This window comes from Balaenoptera musculus, chromosome 9 (genome assembly GCF_009873245.2).
Source record: "Balaenoptera musculus isolate JJ_BM4_2016_0621 chromosome 9, mBalMus1.pri.v3, whole genome shotgun sequence".
Lineage (NCBI taxonomy): Eukaryota > Metazoa > Chordata > Mammalia > Artiodactyla > Balaenopteridae > Balaenoptera > Balaenoptera musculus.
In genome coordinates this window covers 91,997,673-92,020,821 of record NC_045793.1, presented here as the reverse complement: position 1 = coordinate 92,020,821, position 23,149 = coordinate 91,997,673, and the positions used below count along the sequence as shown (strand labels likewise).

Sequence of the window (23,149 nt, the reverse complement as noted above, 5' to 3'; positions counted from 1 at the left end):
GTAGTCTGCGGCACACAGGCTCTCTAGCTGAGGTGCGCAAGCTCAGTAGTTGTGGCCACGGCATGTGGGATCTTAGTTCTCCAACCAGGGATCAAACCTGCATCCCCTGCATTGCAGGGTGTTTACCGCTGGACCAGTGGGGAAGTCCCCTAACCTGCTTTAATGAATAAGAGTGGTTGCTAAGTAAATGCTGCTTGCAACTGTTTAAAACATTGAAAAATAGAAGCAGCTTGACAACATCCTCCAAAATTATTTCATCAGTTAAATTTAGGGCTTTGATATCTGGCTTGAAGCCTACCACTTTCTTCTGAAGATCTCTCCTTCTTAGGCTAAAGGCCCCAATCCTCCCTTAATGTGAAAACACATTACTTCTGCATCTTTGTTAGCACTCCTTCTGCTTTGTGTTATAGCTGTTTGTATTTGAAAGGTCTCTTTGGACAGGGATTGTGTCTCAGCTGTTTTTGCATATTCTTTTGTCCCCAGCCCAGTGATAGGTGCTCAGTAAATGAGGAGCTGAAATTTATTGTGCTTCGAAACCAGAGCAGAAGTTAATAGATATTTTCATCAATGTATGGGATAACTGTGGTGTATCTAACCCTTTGTTAATTGCTATGGCAGCTGGACATAAAGAGATTATCGAACATAGCTCCTACCCTTTAAGAACGTATTCTAGTTGTAGGGGAATTGGCGGTGGAGGTTGGGTGGAGGGGTGGCGGGGAAACTGCTCTGGATAGAATGGATGGTGCCGACTGCTCATCACGGGGGAACCAGCTCTTATTTGTAATCAGTATTTTGGAGGAGATTTCAGCGTTGAACAGAGTAGTGGTCCTTATGAGTGATGACTTTTATCCTTTAATGTTTTTCTTTTGCTTTATTTCTTAGTAGTAAAGTTGAGATTGTACAGTATTTTCCCTGCTCATCACTGTTTAAATGAGTTTTCCTTCCAAGAGTTGCCAATTGCTACATTTATGAGAAATCTGTGTTTTTGAGAAACGATCTTTTTATAAAATTTATTTTATCGACGTGTAGTTGATTTACAATGTTGTATTCATTTCTGCTGTACAGCAAAGTGATTCAGTTATACATTTCTATGCATTCTTTTTCATGTGCTTTTCCATTATGGTTTATCACAGGAGATTGAATATAGTTCCCTGTTGCTATACAGTAGGAACTTGTTTTGTATCCATCCTATACATAATGGTTTGCATCTGCTCAACCTAAACTTCTAATCCATCCCTCCCCACCCCCCCGCCCAGCAACCACAAGTCTGTTCTCTATGTCTGTGAGTCTGTTTCTGTTTTGTAGATAAGTTTATTTGTGTAGTATTTTAGATTCCACATATAAGTGACATCATATGATTTTTGTCTTTCTCTGTCTGACACTTCACTTAGTACGATAATCTCTAGGTCCATCCATGTTGCTGCAAATGGCATTATTTCGTTCTTCGTGGCTGAGTAGTATTCCATTGTGTATATATGTACCACATCTTCTTTATTCATTCATCTGCCAACGGACATTTAGGTTGTTTCCATGTCTTGGCTATTGTAAACAGTGCTGCTATGAACATGGGGGTGCATGTATCTTTTGTTTTTTTTTTCTTTTTAAGAATCGATTTTATTTTTTGGCTGTGTTGGATCTTCGTTGCTGCATGCGGGCTTTCTCTAGTTGTGACGAGCAGGGGCTACTCTTCGTTGTGGTGTGTGGGCTTCTCATTGTGGTGGCTTCTCTTGTTGTGGAGCATGGGCTCTAGGCGTGCGGGCTTCAGCAATTGTGGCTTGCGGGCTCTAGAGTGTAGGCTCAGTAGTTGTGGCGCACGGGCTTAGTTGCTCCGCGGCATGTGGAATCTTCCCGGACCAGGGATAAAACTCGTGTTTCCTGCATTGGCAGGCGGATTCTTAACCACTGCGCCACCAGGGAAGTCCACATGTATCTTTTTGAATCATGGTTTTCTCTGGATATATGCCCAGGAGTGGGATTGCTTGATCATATAGCAACTCTATTTTTAGTTTTCTGAGGAACCTCCATACTGTTCTCCACAGTGGCTGCACCAACTTACATTCCCACCAACAGTGTAGGAGGGTTCCCTTTTGAGAAATAATCTTGGCCTTTACCCTTTGAGGAAAAAAATAGGGCCTGTGTTAGGTTTCTGTTGCTGCCATAACAAATTACCACCACTTAGTGGCCTAAAACAACATAAATTTATTATCTTACAGTCCTGTATGTCAGACGTGGTCTCAGGGGACTAAAATCAAGGTGTCGGTGGAGCCACGTTTCCACCTGAAGGTTCTGGGGAGACTTTTTCCTGCTCATTCTCGCTGTTGGCAGATTTCAGTTCGTTTGGTTGTAGGATGCAGTTCCTGTTTTCCTGCTGGCTGTCAGCTGAGGGCTGTTCCCGGCTTCTAGAAGCTGCCCACATTCCTTGCCTCTTTCACCTTCACAACCAACAGCGGTGGGTCAGATCCTCCTCGTACCACAGCTCTGACCCACTCCTCTGCTTTCCTCTTCTGCTTCTAAAGATTCATGTGATTCGCTTGGGCCCACCTGGGGAACCCAGCATAATCCCCCATCTCAAGGTCCTTAACCTTGATCTCATTAGGAAAGTCCTTTGTGCCACATGAGGTAACATATCCACAGATTCCAGGGATGAGGATGTGGACATCTTTGGGAGTCATTATTCTGCCTGCCACGGGCCCTGATATGTTGTGTTTTGTGTCTTTATTCTACCTAACTGATCCAATGAATTGCACCTGTATCTAGTTACAGGGAAATTGGTGGGGGGAACATACAGCATTGTCAGATGTACCATTTCTATCTGATTTGGTTTTGCTTGAACACAGGAAAGAACAGTGGCACGTAATAAATCTTTTTCCTCTCTCTGGAGGAGGCGGGATTTGAGCTTTGGGGTGAAGGCACAGAGGTGGGATGACTGTGGCATGGTGAAGACCTGGTCTGATCTCGACCGTGTCTGCTCACGTTTCCCCATGAGCCCTCTTGGCTCCTGTCTTCCTGTCTTCTCTCTGCGGCCTTCAGGCCACCTCTGTCCTGGTGTCCCCTCATCTCCTCAGGTGAGCAGTGTCTTCCTCTCACCTGTCGTTCTTTGCTCTTAGCTCTGTGTGGGCACTGCCTGCATTTTGATTGGCTGTACTGGTCAATTGCTTTATTGTTTATCCCCCTTGGTTAGATTGGAAGTGCTTTAGGGCAGGAACTATTTTTTTCTCCCATTTTTCTTTCTCCATATCATTTTGCTGGAAATAATGGACTTAACAAGGAAGGTAGGATTGGTTCAGAAGAGAGTTGACAGGGACTTCCCTGGTGGTCCAGTGGTTAAAACTCTGCGCTTCCATTGCTGGGGGCACAGGTTCGATCCCTGGTCGGGGAACTAAGATCCCGCATGCTGCGAGGTGCAGCCAAAAAAAAAAAAAAAAAAGCTGACTGGCATGGACTAAAATGGGAGAGTTTCGACACCAGGAAGCACAGCTGCCAGGGCTAATGTCTGCTCAGTGAATTTTTGTGGAAGGGTATGAGGAGTGTGGCTCAGCTAAAGCCAAGGGTGGGCACCCGAAAGAGAAGCAGTTGTTTTCAGAGGAGGGGTTATAGAGGCCGCGGGAAAGCAGGCAGAGGCTTCGTGACTTGATAGAAGAAGAAACAATTGTGGGTTTTTGGGAAGGCGGGGCTTTGGGAAGGTTGGTTTAGCTGTGTAGCTGGATGATCTGGGCAGGGGAGAGAGAGAGGAACTGGAGAGGTCAGATCGGGAGGTGGTTGGAGTAACAGGTGTAGAACGATGACACAGGGGACTAGAGTAGCCGCAGTGACAATGAGAGGAAACAGCTGAGTTGAGAACCGTCTTGAAATAACACGTGTTATATTGAGGATAAAGGGAAGATTACGTCTCACCTACATCAGAGGGATTTTTTTAAATTGAAGTATAGTTGATTTACAATGTTGTGTTAATTTCTGCTGTACAGCAAAGTGATTCAGATATATATATATACACACACACACACATTCTTTTTTATATTCTTTTCTGTCATGGTTTATCATAGGAGATCGAATATAGTTCCCTGTGCTCTACAGTAGGACCTTGTTGTATATCCATTCTCTGTATGATAGTTTGCATCTGCTAATCCCACACTCCCAATCCATCCCTTCCCCCTCTCCCCCTTGGCAACCACAAGTCCGTTCTACATCAGAGTAATTTTAAATCTGCTGACAGAAATAGCAGAGCTGAAGATAAGTCGGTGTGTGAGGTGGCGAACAGTTTGGGACAGGATGAATTAGAGGTGACGGCTGGGCAAACCATGGAAATGTCCCATTCACGGCTGGAGGGGTACAACCAGAGCACAGTCGTGAGTAAGAGCTAAGAGCTGTAGGTGAGGGCCACCTGCATGGGGGCAGGTAAAGCCCCAAGAACGAGTTCACCAAAGGAGCGGGTGTTGAGTGGGAGCCACGCCCACCGGTGACAAGCGTTCAAGTGTGTGGACACAGGCGTGTGGCTGTGGAGCTGACATGAGGGGAATTCCCTACACGGGGTCAGGTCCTGGTGAGTTGTTTCTTCTTTACAACTGTGCTGCGGGTAAAAAAGCCTCTCGGGAGCCTGCCCGCTGTCTCTATCCTTGCCTTCCTTGGCTTGTTCTCTAGTAATGGACGGCATTGGGAAGAATCTGGGTGTTTTCTTCTTTGGTGGTTCACATTTGAGACATTTGTTCCCTCAGTAAACATGTGCTGGGGAGGAAAGGGATTTTCTTTTGTCCCTGTGATGTCATGTGTGACGCCTGAATTTTGGAAAATGGCTTTTGGTGGATTAGCTCGAAGGAGGGCTGGGTCCTGGTTGGAACAAGCTTTCCTCCTCTGGGAATTATCTACAGGATGTTGAATGTGCTCTTACCCCTGTAGGATAAAAACTATTCACATGACATAAAGGAAGAAGACTTCAGCTGGACCAGGACAGGGCTGTTTGGGGTGTTTTTAATAAAGCTCTGAGTGTTCAGTCTTCCTGTGAGTTGTAACTTGCCTTAGGTGTTTGGTTTAAAATGAACTTCGGGATGAGAAGAAAAAAAAAGAACTCTGGGAATAGGTTTAAAGTAACAATTCCAAATCACATCTTGACTTTAATGAAGTAAAAATGGATGCATGTAATTCAGGGTTTTTTCTTTTCTTTAGTTGAAGTATAGTTGATTTACAATGTTGCAGGTATAGAGCAAAGTTGTCAATAATTGTCCAACAAGAGAGGAAGTGATCAATGTCTTAACAGTAAAGATAGCAAACAACTGAGGCCTCAGAAGGCACCATTTGAGAAGAGGAGAGGGAGGGAACCACACAAGCCTTCATGAAGGGATGACCGTTGAAAAATCAGGAGGATTTGAAGACACAGTGCCTCAACTTTAATGAACACCTACTTTGTGATCAGCTTAGTTGTTGATGTGTCGCATATATCATTTCTCTTGCAAGGAGGCGGTGGCACGACGGAAAAGGTGGTTCCTTCTATGGGATGGGGAGTGATGGTCAGGAAACACTACAGCGGGAGGGATTTGTGAGCTGAATCTTGAAAGAAGAGTGGGTAGATAAGGGAACAGGGCATTCCAGGCTGCAAGAACAACACAAGCAAAGGGAAGGGGTCATGAGTCCCCCAGTGCATTGGAAAAACTCTTAAGTAGTTCAGTGTGGTTGGAGAGGTGAGGGCAGAGGTGAGGCTAGGAAAGTAGAGAAGAGCCAGATGGTGGGGGCCTGGTGCACCTCCCCAAGGCCATCGTGCCTGGAAGTGATGCGGTTAATGCATCTCATGAGGGTCATTCAGGCAGCTCTGGGGGAAGGTGGAAGTTCAGGTTGGGAAGTTGGAAGACTGTCAATAAGGATACCAATTAGAGGACTGTACCTGCTTTTACTGTGAGCGAGAGAGAGAAGAAAGGCGTAGCCTAGTCAGTGCAAAGCGGGGAGAGACGCACAAGGTGCTAGGAGGGGAAATCACCGAATTTGGTTCCTGATTGGCTATGAAGAAGGAATCTGGAGGAGAACTTCTGGTTTCTGATGTGGTTGACTCTGGGTGGTGGAGTCTTCTCCCCAACAGAGAACATGGGAGGGATTGGGTGCTGCTTTCTGGGATCTGTGATTAGCCTCTGGGACAGCTAAGTTGGAGCTGTCCTTCTGGGAGCTGGATATTTAGATGTGAGGCCCAGGAAAAGGGGTTGCATTTGCAAAAGATATTTCAACGCAAGAACATATGTGATAACTACAGAAAACCTTAACGTGGCACAGATGGAGCATAGTCAAGAGAGCAAGGGAGAGAAAACCCAAAGACCAGGTCACTGAGAGCTTTCAACCTCAGGAGTCTGGGATTAATTTGTAGGCAATGTTTTTTTTCCGTGTACTTATTTTCTGAAGGAAGTAAGAAAACCCTACCTGAATATTTCACCCCACTTACTGTTTAATGGCAAAGGTGGATCTGCTTCCAGTGGGTTCATTATGAACGTGGTGAGCACAGCTGACCAGCTCTCCTTCCTTTCCAGTTGCTCTGCAGAGTCAGGCCAGTGCGTCTGCCAACCCCACATGATCGGACGCCAGTGCAACGGAGTGGAATCTGGTTACTACTTCCCCACCTTGGATCACTACATCTATGAAGCAGAAGAAGCCAACTTGGGGCCTGTAAGTAGGGGGGTGCTTGCCAGGTGGGTAAAGCAGAGTACGGGGGGTGGGCAGTAATGGCATATACACATTTTGCAAAGAGACCAAGTAAGAAGCATCTTGTCAGTGAGCACAAAATAAGGGTGAGGAACAGGCCTTCTTGAGAACAGTCAGATTTAAAGCTAAGTAAATCCATAACGCAGAAGGAGACTTTGGAACATTCACTAATAAGGCTTTTGGTGTTTTTAGGGAGATGGGTTTTGTTTTTTTTTTTTTCTTTTTCCATTCTCTTCTCTACTGATGCGCCAGAGTTAGCTGGTATAGTAAATATTCAGAGAGGATATTGCTTCAGTTTTCTAATGCTGTGTAACAAGCCGTGCCAAAAATTAGCGGCTTCAAATATATGTCTGGCACTTCAGCTGGGGCAGCGGAAACAGCTGGAGGCCAGCTGGGTGCTGTTCTCCAAGCAGCTGTCTTGAGCTTCCTCACAGCATGGAGGTGTCTGGACAGTGAGAATTCTTACCTGGCATCTGGAGGAGGAAACAGAAACTGCCAGGTCTCTCAAGGTCTGGGCTGAGAAGTCCCAGAATGTCATTTTCTCACACTTTGCTGGTCACAAGGCACAAGGCCAGACCAGATTCGAGGGCAGGGGAACATAGGTTCCACCTCTTGATGGGTAAAGCCGCACACACATACATTACAGGGAATGAAGGGCTTCATCTCTGGAGGTAGCTAATCACAGTTACGGCATGTAATCCTGTGAATAAACTCAAATGCACACTTGAGTTAAGCAACTCAAATTGATCCATTCTCAGCCTTACAATCAGAATTCACTCATCAGTAGTGAACATTCATGGTTGTAACAAGTTTCCTCACTTGTACGTGGCACCTGAAACAAATGCCAATGAGAATGACAGAAATACATCCTCTAGATATCGGGCTAGCCTTGTGGAAACCTGGGACATACCTGGTCACTCCTGGGCTTGCTAGTAACAGCATTTGGGATGTTCTCTTTCCTTCCTTCATGCTCATTTTCCTGGTTATGTCATAGAAGGTATATCCTAAGCCTTAAGCCCATCTCCAGTGTTCCAAGACTACCTCAACCTAAAAACTAAAAAGAAACCAATTACCTGTTTATAGACCAAAAAATTATACAGTCTACTGGAAAATATGACTGCAAAAAATGGGTTTAATATCTACCGTTTTGGACCTTTGGGTGACTTCAGATTTCTTCGACTGCTACATTGAATTCCATTTCAAGTAAAGCATCGGTCTTGTCCCCTTGTCCTCAGGGGGTCAGCATAGTGGAGCGGCAGTATATCCAGGGCCGTATTCCTTCCTGGACTGGAGCGGGCTTCGTCCGAGTGCCTGAAGGGGCTTATTTGGAGTTCTTCATCGACAACATACCGTATTCTATGGAGTATGACATCCTAATTCGCTATGAGCCACAGGTAACCCCTTGGTAGACTAATGGGGGGGGGGGATATTGGTAGAAAAATCTTTCTTCTAATGGACAATGTGTCTCTGTGAATTGTGAAGGGTGCATTGTAATAGAGGGAACGCTCTCTGACTTTCTATGCTCCTTGGAAGTAAAACTGTACATTTTTCTTCAGTTTCACAAACATTTCGTGATCTCCTTGTTAGGCACTTAGCCTTGCTGAGAACTGAGGTGCTGATGAGAATGTGCCAGGTTCTCTCCTTGCCTTTATGGCCTTCCCTGCCCAGGGATGGACACATGTCCCTAACTGCCATCAAAGGTGGAAAGTCTAAAAGCAGAGACACAAACAGTGCTGCAAGATGAGAGGTTCATACCAGCCGGACTGGCCAGGGGCTGCCAAAATGTTTACTAAAGAGTCAGTTGTAGGCCTTAAAACAGAGGTGGAATTTTGACACAAGAGGAAGTAAGGAATATGGAAGGAAGGAAGGAAGCAGCGGAGAAGGGGGTGTTTTGAGCATCCTTCCACATAGCCAGGTAAGGGATATGGTTGGAGATGCTGTTAGGAGAAATGCTGGGATCAGTAAATGAACTTGGACTCTACACTAACAGGGAGCTGTCAAAGGGTTTTGGGCAAGGGATTGTCATTGTCTAAGCTGTGGGGTTTTTGGGGGTTTTTTCAATCTTTTTTGCTTTTAAGTCAGAGAAAGACGAATATCATATGATATCACTTACATGTGGAATCTAAAATATGATAAAAATGAACCTATCTACAAAACAGAAATAGACTCACAGACATAGAAAACAAACTTATGGTTCCCAAAAGGGAAAGGACGGGGAGGGATACATTAGGAGTTTGGGATTAATGGATGCACACACACTACTATATATAAAATAGATAACCAACAAGGACCTTCTGTATAGCACAGGGAACTATATTCAGTATCTTGTAATAACCTATAATGGAAAAGAATCTGAAGAAGAATAGATAGATACATATGTATAACTGAATCACTTTGCTGTACACCTGAAACTAACACAATGTTGTAAGTCAGCTATACTCCAATAAAAGATAATAATAATAAGCTGTGTTTTAAGGTGGATGAAAAGGGACGTTGGGAGAGGCAGGGAGAGCAGTGGGAGGCTGTTTCAGTGTCCAGGTGGGAAGGGGTTCAGGCTGGAACTGGGGTAATAGCTGAGGGGATGGTAAAGAGGGAGGGGAAACGCAAGCGAGCGTTTCCCATTTAAACGTGGCAAAAGATGGATGGATGGATCCATCCAAACAAACAGGCAGCAGTGAGTGGGCCAGCTCGGATGGTCTTTCCGATCATCTGTTTCTTACTGTAGCTCCCCGACCACTGGGAGAAAGCCGTCATCACAGTGCAGCGACCTGGGAAGATTCCAACCAGCAGCCGATGTGGAAACACTGTTCCTGATGATGACAACCAGGTGGTGTCCCTGTCGCCTGGCTCCAGGTCAGTGTGACAGTGGTTTGCAGCTCAACACAACCAATGTGCAAATTAATTCTTTTTCTGATGTCTCGCCTGGTGAGTTGTACAGTTACCATTTTGGGGCCAGAGCCAAACACGGACTGTTCCTTCCTTTGGGATGATCTACATGGAGCTTTGATGGATTAGATACTTAAAGGCTCACCTTTGGTTGTTATTTTTCTCTTTTGTTTCGGGGCAGGTATGTGGTCCTCCCCCGCCCCGTGTGCTTTGAGAAGGGTGTGAACTACACAGTGCGGTTAGAGCTGCCCCAGTACACCTCCTCGGACAGCAGTGTGGACAGCCCCTACACGCTGATCGATTCTGTAAGTGGAGGTCGTTTCTGACATGAGCAGGGAGGGCTGGGCAGAAAGCATGCATCAGCTTCCCCAGAGGGTTTTGTGGAGGGTAATGCTGAGAGGTGAGGCAGAGTCATTCTTTCTGCCTCTGAGGCGACTTTGCTTGTTTATTTTAATAAAACTCCACCCTCTGGAAAGGATCTACTCAAGACGATCCTTCCTGAAAATATGAAGTGTCTTAACAGTGACATTTCAAAACCCATCAAACTTTGTAAGAGGTCTCTAAACTTTTTCTGGCAAGAATATTTAAGAATGAAAAGGTTTTCACTTGACTCCATGAGTCTGTTTTTGTTTTTTTTTTCAAGAGTCAAGGAAGCACCTGGGGTTTTTATGTGTTTGCTTGCGTTAATTGATGACCTGGGACAACCCCGGTAAGAACAGTGTGGTGGTGTTTTCTTCCTAGCTTGTTCTCATGCCATTCTGTAAGTCGCTGGACATCTTCACCGTGGGAGGCTCAGGAGATGGGGTCGTCACCAACAGTGCCTGGGAAACCTTTCAGAGATACCGATGTCTGGAGAACAGCAGAAGCGTCGTGAAGACTCCGATGACCGATGTTTGCAGAAACATTATCTTTAGCATTTCCGCCCTGTTACACCAGACAGGCCTGGGTAGGTATTATGGCAGCTGCTTCTGCCCCTTCTTTCTCAAGAGGCGTGAGGACACTTGACATCACGAGGTACGTGGGCAGTCAGGTCCTGTAGTTCTGTGTTAGGCAGTCAGCCCAAAGGAAATAGTGTCTCAACTACAGTTGGTCTTTGCTTTTCTAAGAGTATGTTAGTGATAGAGCACCACTGACAATGGACTCAGTCATCAAGTAACACACAAAGAATAGGGGACCAGGGAAAGGTCCCTGAGACTTTCCATACGCAGGGTGGGGAGTTGGGATGGAATGACAGGAGCACTCCATAACTGAAATTGATATTTTGCTCTTTGAAAGGTCACTGGGCTTTTGTTGAAGGTCCTGTGATATTTGAGCTTTGAAGGCAAGGAGAGAAAACCTTAATGACCTCCTTCCTAGAAAAACCGCTTTTATCTGTCAACTCTGGCTCCTGCCACTTCCCTGGCACCCATCCGAGGGAGGATACCGCTTTAAATGGGAATTCTGAACAAGCCAAGGTGCTCATGGGGGTGGATTGGGAAGAGCCCGAGCGAAAGGACAGACCAGTGCAGAGCCAAATGGTACTCACTGGGCTCATCGCTATGGGGAGCACGGCTGCCTTGGGTCACAGGCTTTCTTTTTTTTTTTTTTAATTTTTATTGGCGTGTAGTTGAAACTAATACAACATTAGTGTACAGCAAAGTGAATCAGTTATACATATCCACTCTTTTATTTTTTTTGATTCTTTTCCCATATAGGCCATTACAGAGTGTTGAGTAGCGTTCCCTGTGCTATACAGCAGGTTCTTATTAGTTATCTATTTTATATATAGTAATGTGTATATGTCAATCACAACCTCCCAATTTATCCCTCCCCCGCTATTGCCTGGTAACCAGAAATTTGTTTGTAACCAGAGTCACATCTGTGACTCTACTTCTGTTTTGTAAATAAGTTCATTTGTACCTTTTTTTTTTTTAGATTCCACCTATAAGTGATACCATATGATATTTGTATTTCTGTGTCTGACTTACTTCACTCAGTATGACAATGTCTAGGTCCATCCATGTTGCTGCAAATGACATTACTTTGTTCTTTTTTATGGCTGAGTAATATTCCATTGTATATAGGGTCGTGGGCTCTTGCCTCTCTCCCCTGCAGCTTGTGAGTGTGACCCTCAGGGCTCCTTAAGTTCCGTCTGCGACCCCAATGGAGGCCAGTGTCAGTGCCGGCCAAATGTGGTTGGAAGAAGGTGTGACAGGTGTGCTCCCGGCACCTTTGGCTTTGGCCCCAGCGGGTGCAAACGTAAGTTGACCAGAAGAATTGTAACGTATTCGTTCAGATCATGAGTCATACTAGCATGGGTTCCATAGCTTCAGAAGGCATGCTGCCCTCTGGAAATTGACCACAGGGGCCCATGAGCGTTCTGCACTGGGCAGCGGGGGGACTGGCCTATGTAAGGGGTGTGTTTGCATTTAATGAGTTTTTCAGCCGGTCCCTCGGTTGCCTGTTTCCTCAGCTTGTGAGTGTCATCTGCAAGGATCTGTCAATGCTTTCTGTGACCCCATCACTGGCCAGTGCCGCTGTTTCCAGGGGGTGTACACGCGGCAGTGTGACCGGTGCTTACCCGGGTTCTGGGGCTTTCCGAGTTGCCAGCCCTGCCAGTGCAACGGCCATGGCGACGACTGCGACTCAGTGACCGGGGAATGCCTGAGCTGCCAGGACTACACCACGGGGCATAACTGTGAAAGGTACACGCAGCCTCTTGAAAGTAAAGAGAACGAGATTGGTTTTGGCTGAGCAAACAGCATCTTAGACAAACCACAGAATGAATCTCTACCAGTCTCCAGATGGCTCTTTCATTTCCGATCACCTCGGTATTTATTTTCTAGGAACTCATTCATTTATCCAGAACAGATTTAGCTTACACCCTCTGCGTGCCAGGCATTGTTCAAGGGCTGGGGGGGGATACAGCAGAGAACAGGACTGATGTGAATCTGCCCTCTTTTGAGAGTCTTTCTAGAGGTCACCTTAAGGCTGTATAGAAATCATCTCTCTGTCTCAGCAGATCCTGGCCTAGGATGAGAGTTGTGAAATGTTAATGCCTAATTTAGGTCAAAGTAGAAACCAAATCCAAATGGGGATTAGTCATTTTAAATGGTTTTGTTTTTTGGGAACATGTCATGCAGCTACAGTTTCCAGGAGCCCACATAAAATGTGCACAAGTAGATCTGTTCTCCAGTTAGCAGATGTTAATTGCATAATTATTATGGATGTAGTGCACTGCACTAAGGGATAGTAAAAATTGGACATAAAATGTGCCTCTAATAACATTACAGCCCAGCTCAGTAGATAAGGAACAGTCCATATGAAAAAATTACATCCTGACCTACAGCGTTCATTACTAATTAAGAAAGGCAGACGTGCTCTTAGAACCTGCTTTTTTTGGATTACTAGTCTCCACCTTTCAAGTCAATAAATCTTCTCTCTTCTAGTATCCATCCACATTATATGGGATTTTTGTTGTAAAAAAAAATTTCAGCAAGTGCTTCAGTCAGTGCAAAAGTTGCTCATCAGATGAAAGAAGTTGTTAGTGAAAACTGCATTGTTGGTTACCTTATGGCTTGAAGATACGCAAGGCAGCAAATACTGCTGGATGGTATTCAAGAATTAAGCGATTTCAGTGACTACTCCTTAGAGTAAAAGTCAGTCCTTCCAACCACAAATTGTGTTGTGAAAAGATAACAAGGAAACAGTTACACAAGATTAAGATGAAGAAATTAATATATTAGTGTCATCTTTGGTTTTCTCCCTTAAGTTTTTCATTACCGTTCTTTCATTGAGAGATGGAGAATATATTCGAGAGAGAGAGAGAGACAAACAGATAAGAAAATCAGATGAAAAAGGGGAAGAGATGGGTGGGGGGAACACAGGTCAACAGCGGTGGTTGTCCACAAGACCGATCAGAAATCAGGCCCACTGTGAATTTTATTTGTAAAGCATTTTGATTTCTTGCAGAACTCAAAAGGGTATAGGAAGAGAAAAGATTTTCAGCCCTAGTTTGGATGACAAAAGTGCATTAAAGTATTTCAGATGCTGCTGTCTAGCTTGAGCTGATTTCTCTTTCTTTTCCTCTTTCCGAGATGATCAATTTCAATCCTGTGAATTTAAAAAGAAGCTCTAGGCTCAGATTATTGCCGAGGGGGTTAGAGAAGGAGGAGACAGGAAATGAACACTCAGTTCTTACCATGATGTATTTGGACTTACTTCACCTAGAAAAACCTCATAGAAAACTTTCTCACAAACTGTTGCACAAAATTGCTTCATCACTGCTAATTTTCCCAGCACATAATTGGGGCACATGTTCTTGTATTGTGTCTGTGTCTAATTAAATAGAAGGTTAATGTCCTCTGAACAACTTTCCCCTTCTATTTCTTCATCCTTCCCCGCTCCCCATTTTAAAAAAATTACCTCTGCCTCAAAAAAGAAAGAAAGGAAAAAAAAAAAAAAACTGAATTAGAAGTTCCAGGCCCAGTTGTGCTTCTATCCTGCTTATCTTGGATGAGTTAGCTCACCTCTCCAAGTATCCAACTTTCTGATAGTAGAATAACTAAGTTGGATTAGATGATATCCAAACTTCCTTCAAGCTCTCATGTTATAGGAAGTAAACAAGTAACCTAATTACCAGTCATGTTGAAAAGCAGCATGACATACTAAAAGAATTCCTTGCTAAAAGTCAGGAGGCTGAATTCAAATCATGGCTCATTTATTCACTAGTTGTGTAAGCCTTGCCAGTCGTTTAAGCTCCATGGCTGCCTTATGTGTAAGGAGAGGAGATGGAACCTGTTGGGTTTGAGAACTGATAAATAACGTCTCTCATCCCTGAGAGGCAGACACAAGGGTCATGCATCTGGAGAGCATCCTTGTCGGCTTTATTACTGGTACAGGCTGGATTGCAGAACAAGGCACCGTGGGCTTGCTGACACAACGTCCCTCCCAGGCATAGGCAGAGACTGACAACCACGGGCTCTCTTTCCCCCAAGCCCCGCCCCCAGACTCCTTAATGCAAGGAGGGCAGCTACCAGAATGCTCAGGGCAGGCAGTAGGGTGCACTTGGGGAGATGTGCCTCTTCCTCTGGGGAGGAGTGAACGAGGGTCCGGGTGAGGCCAGAGGTGTCACCCTAATGCAGGGGTCCTGCCGTGGGGTCCCCAGCCTAGGAGCAGCAGCAGCAGCCCCTAAAGCAGAAACGAGGAGAGGGAGCCCAGCAATCTGTGTTTTAAAAGCCCTCCAGGGATTTCTGATTAGAACTAGTGTTTGAGCCACTGCTCTACTGGCAAGTGCTTCGTGTGGAAACGTGAGGAATGATGTTCCTAAACAGAGAATATGGTTTCTTAGACTCTTTCTTGCAACAGATTTCTTATAACTGGGGTTCATGACCTTCTCTCTTCGGCAACTGATGTAGGTGCTTGGCTGGTTACTATGGAGATCCCATCATTGGGTCAGGAGATCACTGCCGTCCTTGTCCTTGTCCAGATGGTCCTGACAGCGGACGCCAGTTTGCCAGTAGCTGTTATCAAGACCCTGTTACTTTACAGCTTGCCTGTGTCTGTAATCCTGGATACATCGGTAAGTGATGTGCAGACTTTCGGAGGAAAAGATGCGTCTTCACGAGGTTAGTTGTTAAGGAAGAAAAAAGATGAAGAGTGAGCCAATTTAGTTGCTTTTTTTTTTTTTTTTTACAATCCTTAATTAAAAGTAAAGGGAATCTGAAATATAGAAGATGTTCTTTTCCTGTTTGGCATGTGGGGTAGAGTCAATTTTTGTGTCTCTGATAATAATGTTATAATACAGGGCACAATAGCAAGCTCATTTAATCCGTAAGTCCCTGCTGACACTTTTCTGGTCTTAACCAGTTGAAAAGTTAATTTACATTTTACTTCTTCGTTTCCTTATCCAACTCCTAGTGGAAGAGTCTCAAAGTAGTGAAGTGGCCAAATAGGGGGCAGAAGGAAGAAAAGAATATCATCTGGGAGTCCCCAGACAACAGAACCAGTCAAAGCTAGATATATTCTTCATTGTTTACTATACTCACATTATCTGTCAACACTCTCAGAGTGTAGCTAGTTGTACATACAAACATTATTTCATCCTTGATGCCACCGTTTCAAATACTCATTATGCTTATCCATGGCTCAGCCAATTTGCATGTTTCAGGATTTTTTAAAATAATTTATTTTACTGAAGTATAGTTGATTTACAGTGTTTTAAATTCTGCTGTACAGCAAAGTGATTCAGTTATACATATATATATACATTCTGTTTCATATTCTTTTCCATTATGGTTTATCCCAGGATACTGAATGTTGTTCCCTGTGCTATACAGTAGGACCTTGTTTATCCTTCGCGATTCCTTAAGAAGGGAAATCGGTCATCCCGAGGGGCCCCATTTTTCAGGTTGCTCATGGAGGAGCAGGGATTTTCCAGTGACTATAAGCCTCGGGTTAGGATGTAACATCCAGCTAAGCTTTCCGCTGTGAGACCGTTGTTTCACTCCTGATCTGTCCATCCCTGTGCAATGAGGAGCTAACCTCCTGTGTGCTGGAGCCTCCAAACTCTCCCCGCCCCACCGCGGCCGTGGAGCCGGGCTGCAGCAGCACCGCTGCAAAGACGCGGCTTCCCCTCATGGCTAACGGCCCATTTCCCCTGAAGGCTCAGTCACCCGGCTCGGTAACTAGCACTCTGGGGACCGAGGCGCTGCCTAGGGGGGCCCTCTGGTTGGCGGGAATGTCGGGGGACCAGACCTTTCAGTGGGCAAAGCCGAAAGTCCCATGCCGGTTTTATTGGACAACAGGCTCCAGATGCGACGACTGTGCCTCGGGCTTCTTTGGCAATCCCTCGGACGTGGGGGGCACGTGTCAGCCTTGCCAGTGTCACCACAACATCGACACGACGGACCCAGAAGCCTGTGACAAGGAGACCGGGAGGTGCCTCAAGTGCCTGTACCACACGGAGGGGGAGCACTGCCAGCTCTGCCACTTCGGTTACTATGGCGACGCCCTCCAGCAGGATTGTCGCAGTAAGATGCACGTTCCCTCTGCCCGCTCCTTTGGATGACTTCCACTCTCTTCCTCCTCCTCCTCCTCCTCCTTGGGGGATTTTATTCTTCGGGGGTTTATCTCATCGGGGAAAATGCTTGTTCAGAGGGGTAAAATTTCACTGGTGACAAAAGAAAGATGAGGATGATTTTTTTTTTTTTTCTTTACATCCTCATTACCTGGCAGAGCTGAAGTGTCGAGCTGTGGCTCAGTGCCTGAAAGGGAACCAAAAGCTGTGTCGCTGTCCCCGTGATAAATGCCATCCCATAGAGTATATGGATTTTATGTTCTGCCCATGAACTTGCTGATGGGCTGGGACTTCCGCGTCCTAAATACACACTTTGGTCCGTACCTTTTCTTACGTCATTGATGGATAGAGCCTTCCAGCTTAAGGAAAAGAAAGAAGTAACATCTCTGAAGTCTCTGTTTTGGAACACATTATTTCTCTCTCATCACGAGATCTGCCAGCATTTCCTGCTGTGGCTGCACGGCCCCCAGGCCCCTGTCTTTGTTGATACAAACACGTGTGGAATGTTGAGGACCAGCAGGACCTGATTGCTTTAAGCCTTCCTCGCTTAAAGGGCTTCTCCCTGCCACGGCTCATACAGCCATGACTGTTCTTCCCTGCCAAGAGTTTGAAATCATTAGGTATCTCCGTTCCCACAGCATAGGTTTTATTTCCAGTTAAATCTTCAACTTTACAATGACTCACCAGCCGCTTATTAAATCAAGTATTTTGAAAATACTGCCGGGCAGAATGTGTCATTTTGCAGGTCTGCCTGGGAAATGTCAGAACTGCACGGGACATCATAAGAAGATGAAGGCCACAGTTTTAGATTTTTTTTTAATCCCCTCTGTTCTTTTCTCTACTTGTTTGCATTTCCAAGTCGAAATCTGGAGAGGGAAAATGGTAGTCATCTGATGTAGCTGACTTTGGCGTGATCTGTGTGTTTTCCGAGTGTGACTCTGTAAGTACGTCTGACCTGTTGTTCTTTTTTCAGAGTGTGTCTGCAATTACCTGGGCACCGTGCAGGAGCACTGTAACGGCTCTGACTGCCAGTGCGACAAAATCACCGGGCAGTGCTTGTGTCTCCCTAATGTGATCGGCCAGAACTGTGACCGCTGTGCACCCAACACCTGGCAGCTGGCCAGCGGGACAGGGTGTGACCCATGCGCCTGCGATGCCGCTCATGCCTTCGGGCCGTCCTGTAACGAGGTGAGGCGTTGTGGCCGGCGGAGGCCGTCATGGCATATGGAAAGATGACTTTGAGTCCTGGTGGCAGCTGTTTGGTGGCCGGGCCCCAGTTAGAGAAAGGCACCCCTCCATGTGGTCACAGCCTTGCACCAGGGCACGCAGCTTGGCAAACACAGCGCAGACTAGATATGCACCGTCACCGGTCCCCCTTGGCTGGGGCTGCGTAACTGTGCCCAGAGGCCCCATCGGGTGCACCCGTAGCACCGCAGCCTAGCGCCCCAGCTGAAGGGGTGCAGACTCGCTTTAGAATGGACAAGGGGGGCCGTTTTTCTTCAATACCTGGCTGCCGAATCAGGCTTTTTTCCCCTTAACCACACAGCCTGAAATGAACCACACAGTCATACCCAACATTGTAGAAAGTTCTCCTGTTCCCTGACACACACAGAATGGTGAGTGAGTCACAGGTGGTCCAGGCTTGTGAGCGATGTGAGGAAACATGTCAATAAAGGGAGACGTGCCCTGGGCCTTCCCAGCCCCAGTTGCAGAAGAGCGGTTAGGAGACACCGGCCTGGGGCCCTCAGCACCTGGGCTCAGCGTAAGATGCCCTGTTCCTGGTCAGGTGTGAGGCCTTCTCAGGCCGACAGATGGGTCCCCCTTCCCGTAACTGGCAGCCGGAAAAGGCAGTGCAGCCTGTCTGACCCGGCTCTGTCTTCTGGCCGCAGTTCACGGGGCAGTGCCAGTGCATGCCTGGCTTCGGAGGCCGCACGTGCAGCGAGTGCCAGGAGCTTTTCTGGGGGGACCCCAGCGTGGAGTGCCGAGGTGAGGCGCGGGCGCCGGGCTCTCGGGTGGAGTGGAGGCGACGGGTGTCTGAGGGAGCCTTCTGTCCAGTACAGCACGAATGAACTTGTCTATAAAAACGAGGTTTGATTACGAAAGAAACGCATGCTCATGGTTTAAAAACAAAAAATCCTGGAGGCATGTAGGTGGTAAAAAGTGGACCTGCTGGCTTCCAGCTCTGTTGCCCAGGGGTGAGGTTTGTCTCAGCACAGACAAGCATACATATGTACCCCAAATACACAAAGAATGGCTTTATTTTTTTATTATTTTTTAAATGGAAGTATAGTTGATTTACAGTGTATCAGGTATACATCAGAGTGATTCAGTTATATGTATGTGTGTGTGTGTGTATAAAAATATACTTTTTCAGATTCTTTTCCTTATAGGTTATTACAAGATATTGAGTAGAGTTCCCTGTGCTATACAGTAGGTCCTTGTTGGTTATCTATTTTATATATAGTAGTGTGTATAAATGTGAATCCCAACCTCCTAATTTATCCCTCCCCCATCCTTTTCCCCCTCGGTAACCATAAGTTTGTTTTCTATGTCTGTAAGTCTGTTTCTGTTTCGTAAATAAGTTCATTTGTACTGTTTTTTTAGATTCCACCTATAAGGGATATTATATGATATTTGTCTTTTTCTATCTGTCTTCCTTCACTTAGTATGATCATCTCTAGGTCCATCCATGTTGCTGCAGATGGCATTTTTTCATTCTTTTTTATGGTTGAGTAACCAGAATGGCTTTTAAAAATGCTTTTAACCAAAATGTGCTCATATTCACCATCGAGTTCTGCAAATTGACTTTTTCCCCCTCTGAACAGTATGCTGGGGCCAGCTTTCTTGTCTGCACAAGCAGAGCTAAGTGTTCTGGTAGGATCGTTTGATCCCAGTGTAACAAGCAGGTGGTGCTGACACTTAAAGCCCTCGGCAGGAGTGTACTGTCCTCGTCAGTGGGGACAACAAAGGAACAGGTGACAGGAGCGCCACGTCTGTTAAATGTGACTGAAACCCAGATTCCCACTTAGGCTTATGATTAACTAGGACTGTGAGGGAAAACTTGATGTTTTCTTAAGAACAAAACTTGTTACAATCATGTGAATCAGAAGGATTGCTTAATTTTTATGCTGTTGCAATTTTTTTTTTTTTTTTTGACCTGCCAGGTTATTTTTAAGATCTTCAAGTAAAAGCGTTTATGGGAAAGATTTTAAATGACTGTTGCTATTCTGTATTCCTCTTCTTTCTTTCCTACTTGGGTTTTCTTCCCTATGTTTTAAGTTTATAACTATGGATAAACATCTTCTGTAGTTTCTTACTTGCTCTTTGATACATTTTCTTCATTACACATCTGATATTCTAGGTCCCTGTTGGACTCTACATTAAAAAAATATATATCTTTTTCTTTTTTGGATACAACTGTAGTGAGAAATAATACAGATCTGCAAGTTAGCGGTTCATTCAGAATATGCTGTCAAAAGTCACAAACCTAGATACTACATGTTCTTTCAGAGTCAACTCATCTGTTCCTTAACAGCCAGAAGACTTCAAACAGTGGACACGACCAGAACCAATGGCATATGATTTGTTTTTTTTCATTCGAGATGTAGCCAGAAGGGTCTGTACTAACATCTTAGATGAGATGAAGGTTTGCTCCACAGAGGAGATATGAAGGCTGTGTTGATAAGTGTGCTTTAATTCATCATCCTTCAGTCCCGACGTTGGTTCTTTTCTTTTTCTTTTTTTTTTTTTAATTTATTTATTTATGTATTTATTTTTGGCTGCGTTGTGTCTTCGTTTCTGTGCGAGGGCTTTCTCTAGTTGTGGCAAGTGGGGGCCACTCTCCATTGCGGTGCGCGGGCCTCTCACTATCGTGGCCTCTCTTGTTGCGGAGCACAGGCTCCAGACACGCAGGCTCAGTAATTGTGGCTCACGGGCCTAGTTGCTCCGTGGCATGTGGGATCTCCCCAGACCAGGGCTCGAACCTGTGTCCCCTGCATTAGCAGGCAGATTCTCAACCACTGCGCCACCAGGGAAGCCCCCGATGTTGGTTCTTAATGGGATCTGATTTTCTTACTTCCTTTAGAAGGTCCGTGACATTCAGTGGACCACTTGATTCGAGATGTCTCCTGCAAGTAAGATCCTGCTTAAAATCTGGTTTCTCCAGAGCTCTAACCACAATTCTGTTAAATTCCTCAATCTTGTACTGCCCCAAGAGCTTGATTTTCTCCAGATAATAGTTCTATCATTGCTTATAGCCTGATTCTGTCAGCATGTGTCATTGGCAAAATAGCTTTGGCTGCCAAAGCTTTCTGACCTTTTGCTCCGTCTAAGCTTTATTAGCATGGAAAACCTGTTTCCTGGAGTCAGAGTCAGTCAGAGGATTGTTCATTTAATACTCAGAACTTTACCCCTTAACCCTTTAATCTTCAAACTTTCGCCTCTAAATCTGCCAGAGACATTGTGGCTTATAAGAACAGTGTCAACTTGCTCAGGTCAAAAGTTAGATCATGTTTTAGAAACTTTGCAAAGAGAGGAGTCCACGGCATCCATGTTTGCCAACTTCTTTGTTCGTTTTATCTGGAAGAAAGGTCAGCCTGTTACATAAGAAACTATGGGGACCCAAAGGCTTTCGACACTCTGTGGAGAAAGCTCGTAACTGACAAGGCACCCAGAGAGGGTGAGAACTGAGTGAACGATGGGGGAGTCCTGGCCAGCTGCGGACCTTGTGCACACAGGATGGCAGTCGGAGCAGGACCAGTATAATATGATGAGGGCAGGGACAAAAATTCAGGAGTGGACAGCGTTCAGGAACAGAGTCACCAGTGAAAACGGGAGGATAAGAACTTGAAGGGACAGGGTCCAGCGACCAGCAGGGACAAGAATAGGTGTCATCTGAAATTAGGTGGAACTATGGGGAGAAAAATGTGACCACTTTTCTCAAATTACATCATTCATTGCCCAAGAGTCTTCAGTTTCAAATCATTTAGTTGAACAGGGCACAAGTTTAGACTTTCTGGGGCCACCTCGCTAACAATATGCTTATAGAAAGACTTAGGTCATAGCTAAGTAGTCTCCTTATGGAAAAAAATGGAGTTATGTCAAGGACAAACGAGTTGAGCCTCCAGCTCATGAATTGTTGAATGTTCCCATTGTCCTGGCGGGTTGGGGCTCTTGGCCGATGGTGCCGAGTCTGAACAAGCCCATCACTGTGCTGGAAGGAGAGGATCTCGCCTACCCAGTCCTGAACGTGCCCGAGAAAGCCTCGGCCCAGAGCCCTGCCTTGTGCCCTGAGGACTGAAGGGGTCACAGGAGGAATCTTCCTGTTGATTGGTGGATAGCAGAAGCAGGGATCCTGGCTCTTGGAAAAGGCCAGTGTTTCTTAAACCCAGGCTGATTGGAAATGTGGGCCATAGGTGAGAGGCTCTGGGGAGTGGCATTGTTTTTCATCCAGCTTGTTTCTCATTTCAAACTTTTTTGTAGAAAATCGAAATACATTTTTTCTCAGACATAAGTAATTTTCTTTTTTTTTAATGCTTGTCATCTTTTCTCAGGCTGGGATTCATTTACAATCACCCACCTTTTTATTTCCAGGGTGGCTCAGGAAATCAGATTTAATTTGATTCTTCAGAGAACCACAGATCCTCTGTTAGTAGAGGGAAGGCTTGTCTACGGCCATGTGCCAAATCCAGCTCACAGCCTGGGCTGGTGAATAAAGTTTTATTGGAACACAGCCATGCCCATTTGTTTACATATTGTCTGGGGCTGCCTTCGTGCTGCAGTGCCCGAGTTGAGCGGTTGTGACAGAGCCCATAGGGCCTGCAAAGCCTAAATACGTACTATCTTTTATAGAAAATGTTTGGCAACTCCTGGGCCAGACAGCCAGCTCATTTCTGCAGGTGAAGTCATAGTCATTCTCCAACTTTCATTTCAAAACTGAACTTATAGTACTGAGGCCAAAAAAAAAGGTGGGGCTGGAGGAGGTAGAGAATTTAAAGAAAAAGAAAATCGCATTTCAGAGATGAAAAAGCATTTAAAGTAAAATAGAAAAGCCTAAGTAAAGTAAGTAAAGCTTTGGGCATGATAGCACATCCTGGGGTCCCTTATTGCTGTGAGGCAAGGTCCACGGCAAAAGCGAATAAACCGTCACCTGATTTTAGGATATAGCACTCTCTCGGTCCCCAGGCAAGTTCAAGCTTCAAAAGGAAAGAGGGGATCAACACAACCCTGAGTGACTGCCCACTGGGGTGCCCAGTGGGGAGTGGATGCAGCAGAGGAGAGCTGCTCCCTGAGAGGGGGGCTGGGGGGGGGGGCGGAGCTTGCAAGCTGTGGGGAAAGGGTAGGTAAAGTAGCAGGACCGCTGGAGGTGAGTGGTGCTGTCCTTTGCAGCATCAGAGGAGGGAAGCCCGGTAGGAACTGGAGTCACTTGGCAGGTGTCATGGAAACTGTCTTCGTGGAGAGTAATGAGGAGCTTTGGTTTCACCATTGGAGATGGATTTTCTTCAATGGGCAGGGGAGGTCTGCAGACGGGGA

At 45.6% G+C, this 23,149-nt stretch overlaps 1 protein-coding gene across 1 annotated transcript in view; it reads left to right on the top strand.

The window, feature by feature from the left end:
* LAMB1 (laminin subunit beta 1) overlaps positions 1 to 23,149 on the top strand; it is a 74,371-nt gene that overhangs the window by 30,822 nt on the left and 20,400 nt on the right. Inside the window, exons 14-24 of the mRNA XM_036863336.1 lie at positions 6,504 to 6,639; positions 7,911 to 8,069; positions 9,401 to 9,528; positions 9,743 to 9,866; positions 10,303 to 10,507; positions 11,656 to 11,799; positions 12,014 to 12,245; positions 14,958 to 15,121; positions 16,347 to 16,571; positions 17,592 to 17,806; positions 18,508 to 18,604. Of these exons, the coding sequence (XP_036719231.1) occupies positions 6,504 to 6,639; positions 7,911 to 8,069; positions 9,401 to 9,528; positions 9,743 to 9,866; positions 10,303 to 10,507; positions 11,656 to 11,799; positions 12,014 to 12,245; positions 14,958 to 15,121; positions 16,347 to 16,571; positions 17,592 to 17,806; positions 18,508 to 18,604 (1,829 nt within the window). The remainder of the gene's footprint in view (positions 1 to 6,503; positions 6,640 to 7,910; positions 8,070 to 9,400; positions 9,529 to 9,742; positions 9,867 to 10,302; positions 10,508 to 11,655; positions 11,800 to 12,013; positions 12,246 to 14,957; positions 15,122 to 16,346; positions 16,572 to 17,591; positions 17,807 to 18,507; positions 18,605 to 23,149) is intronic.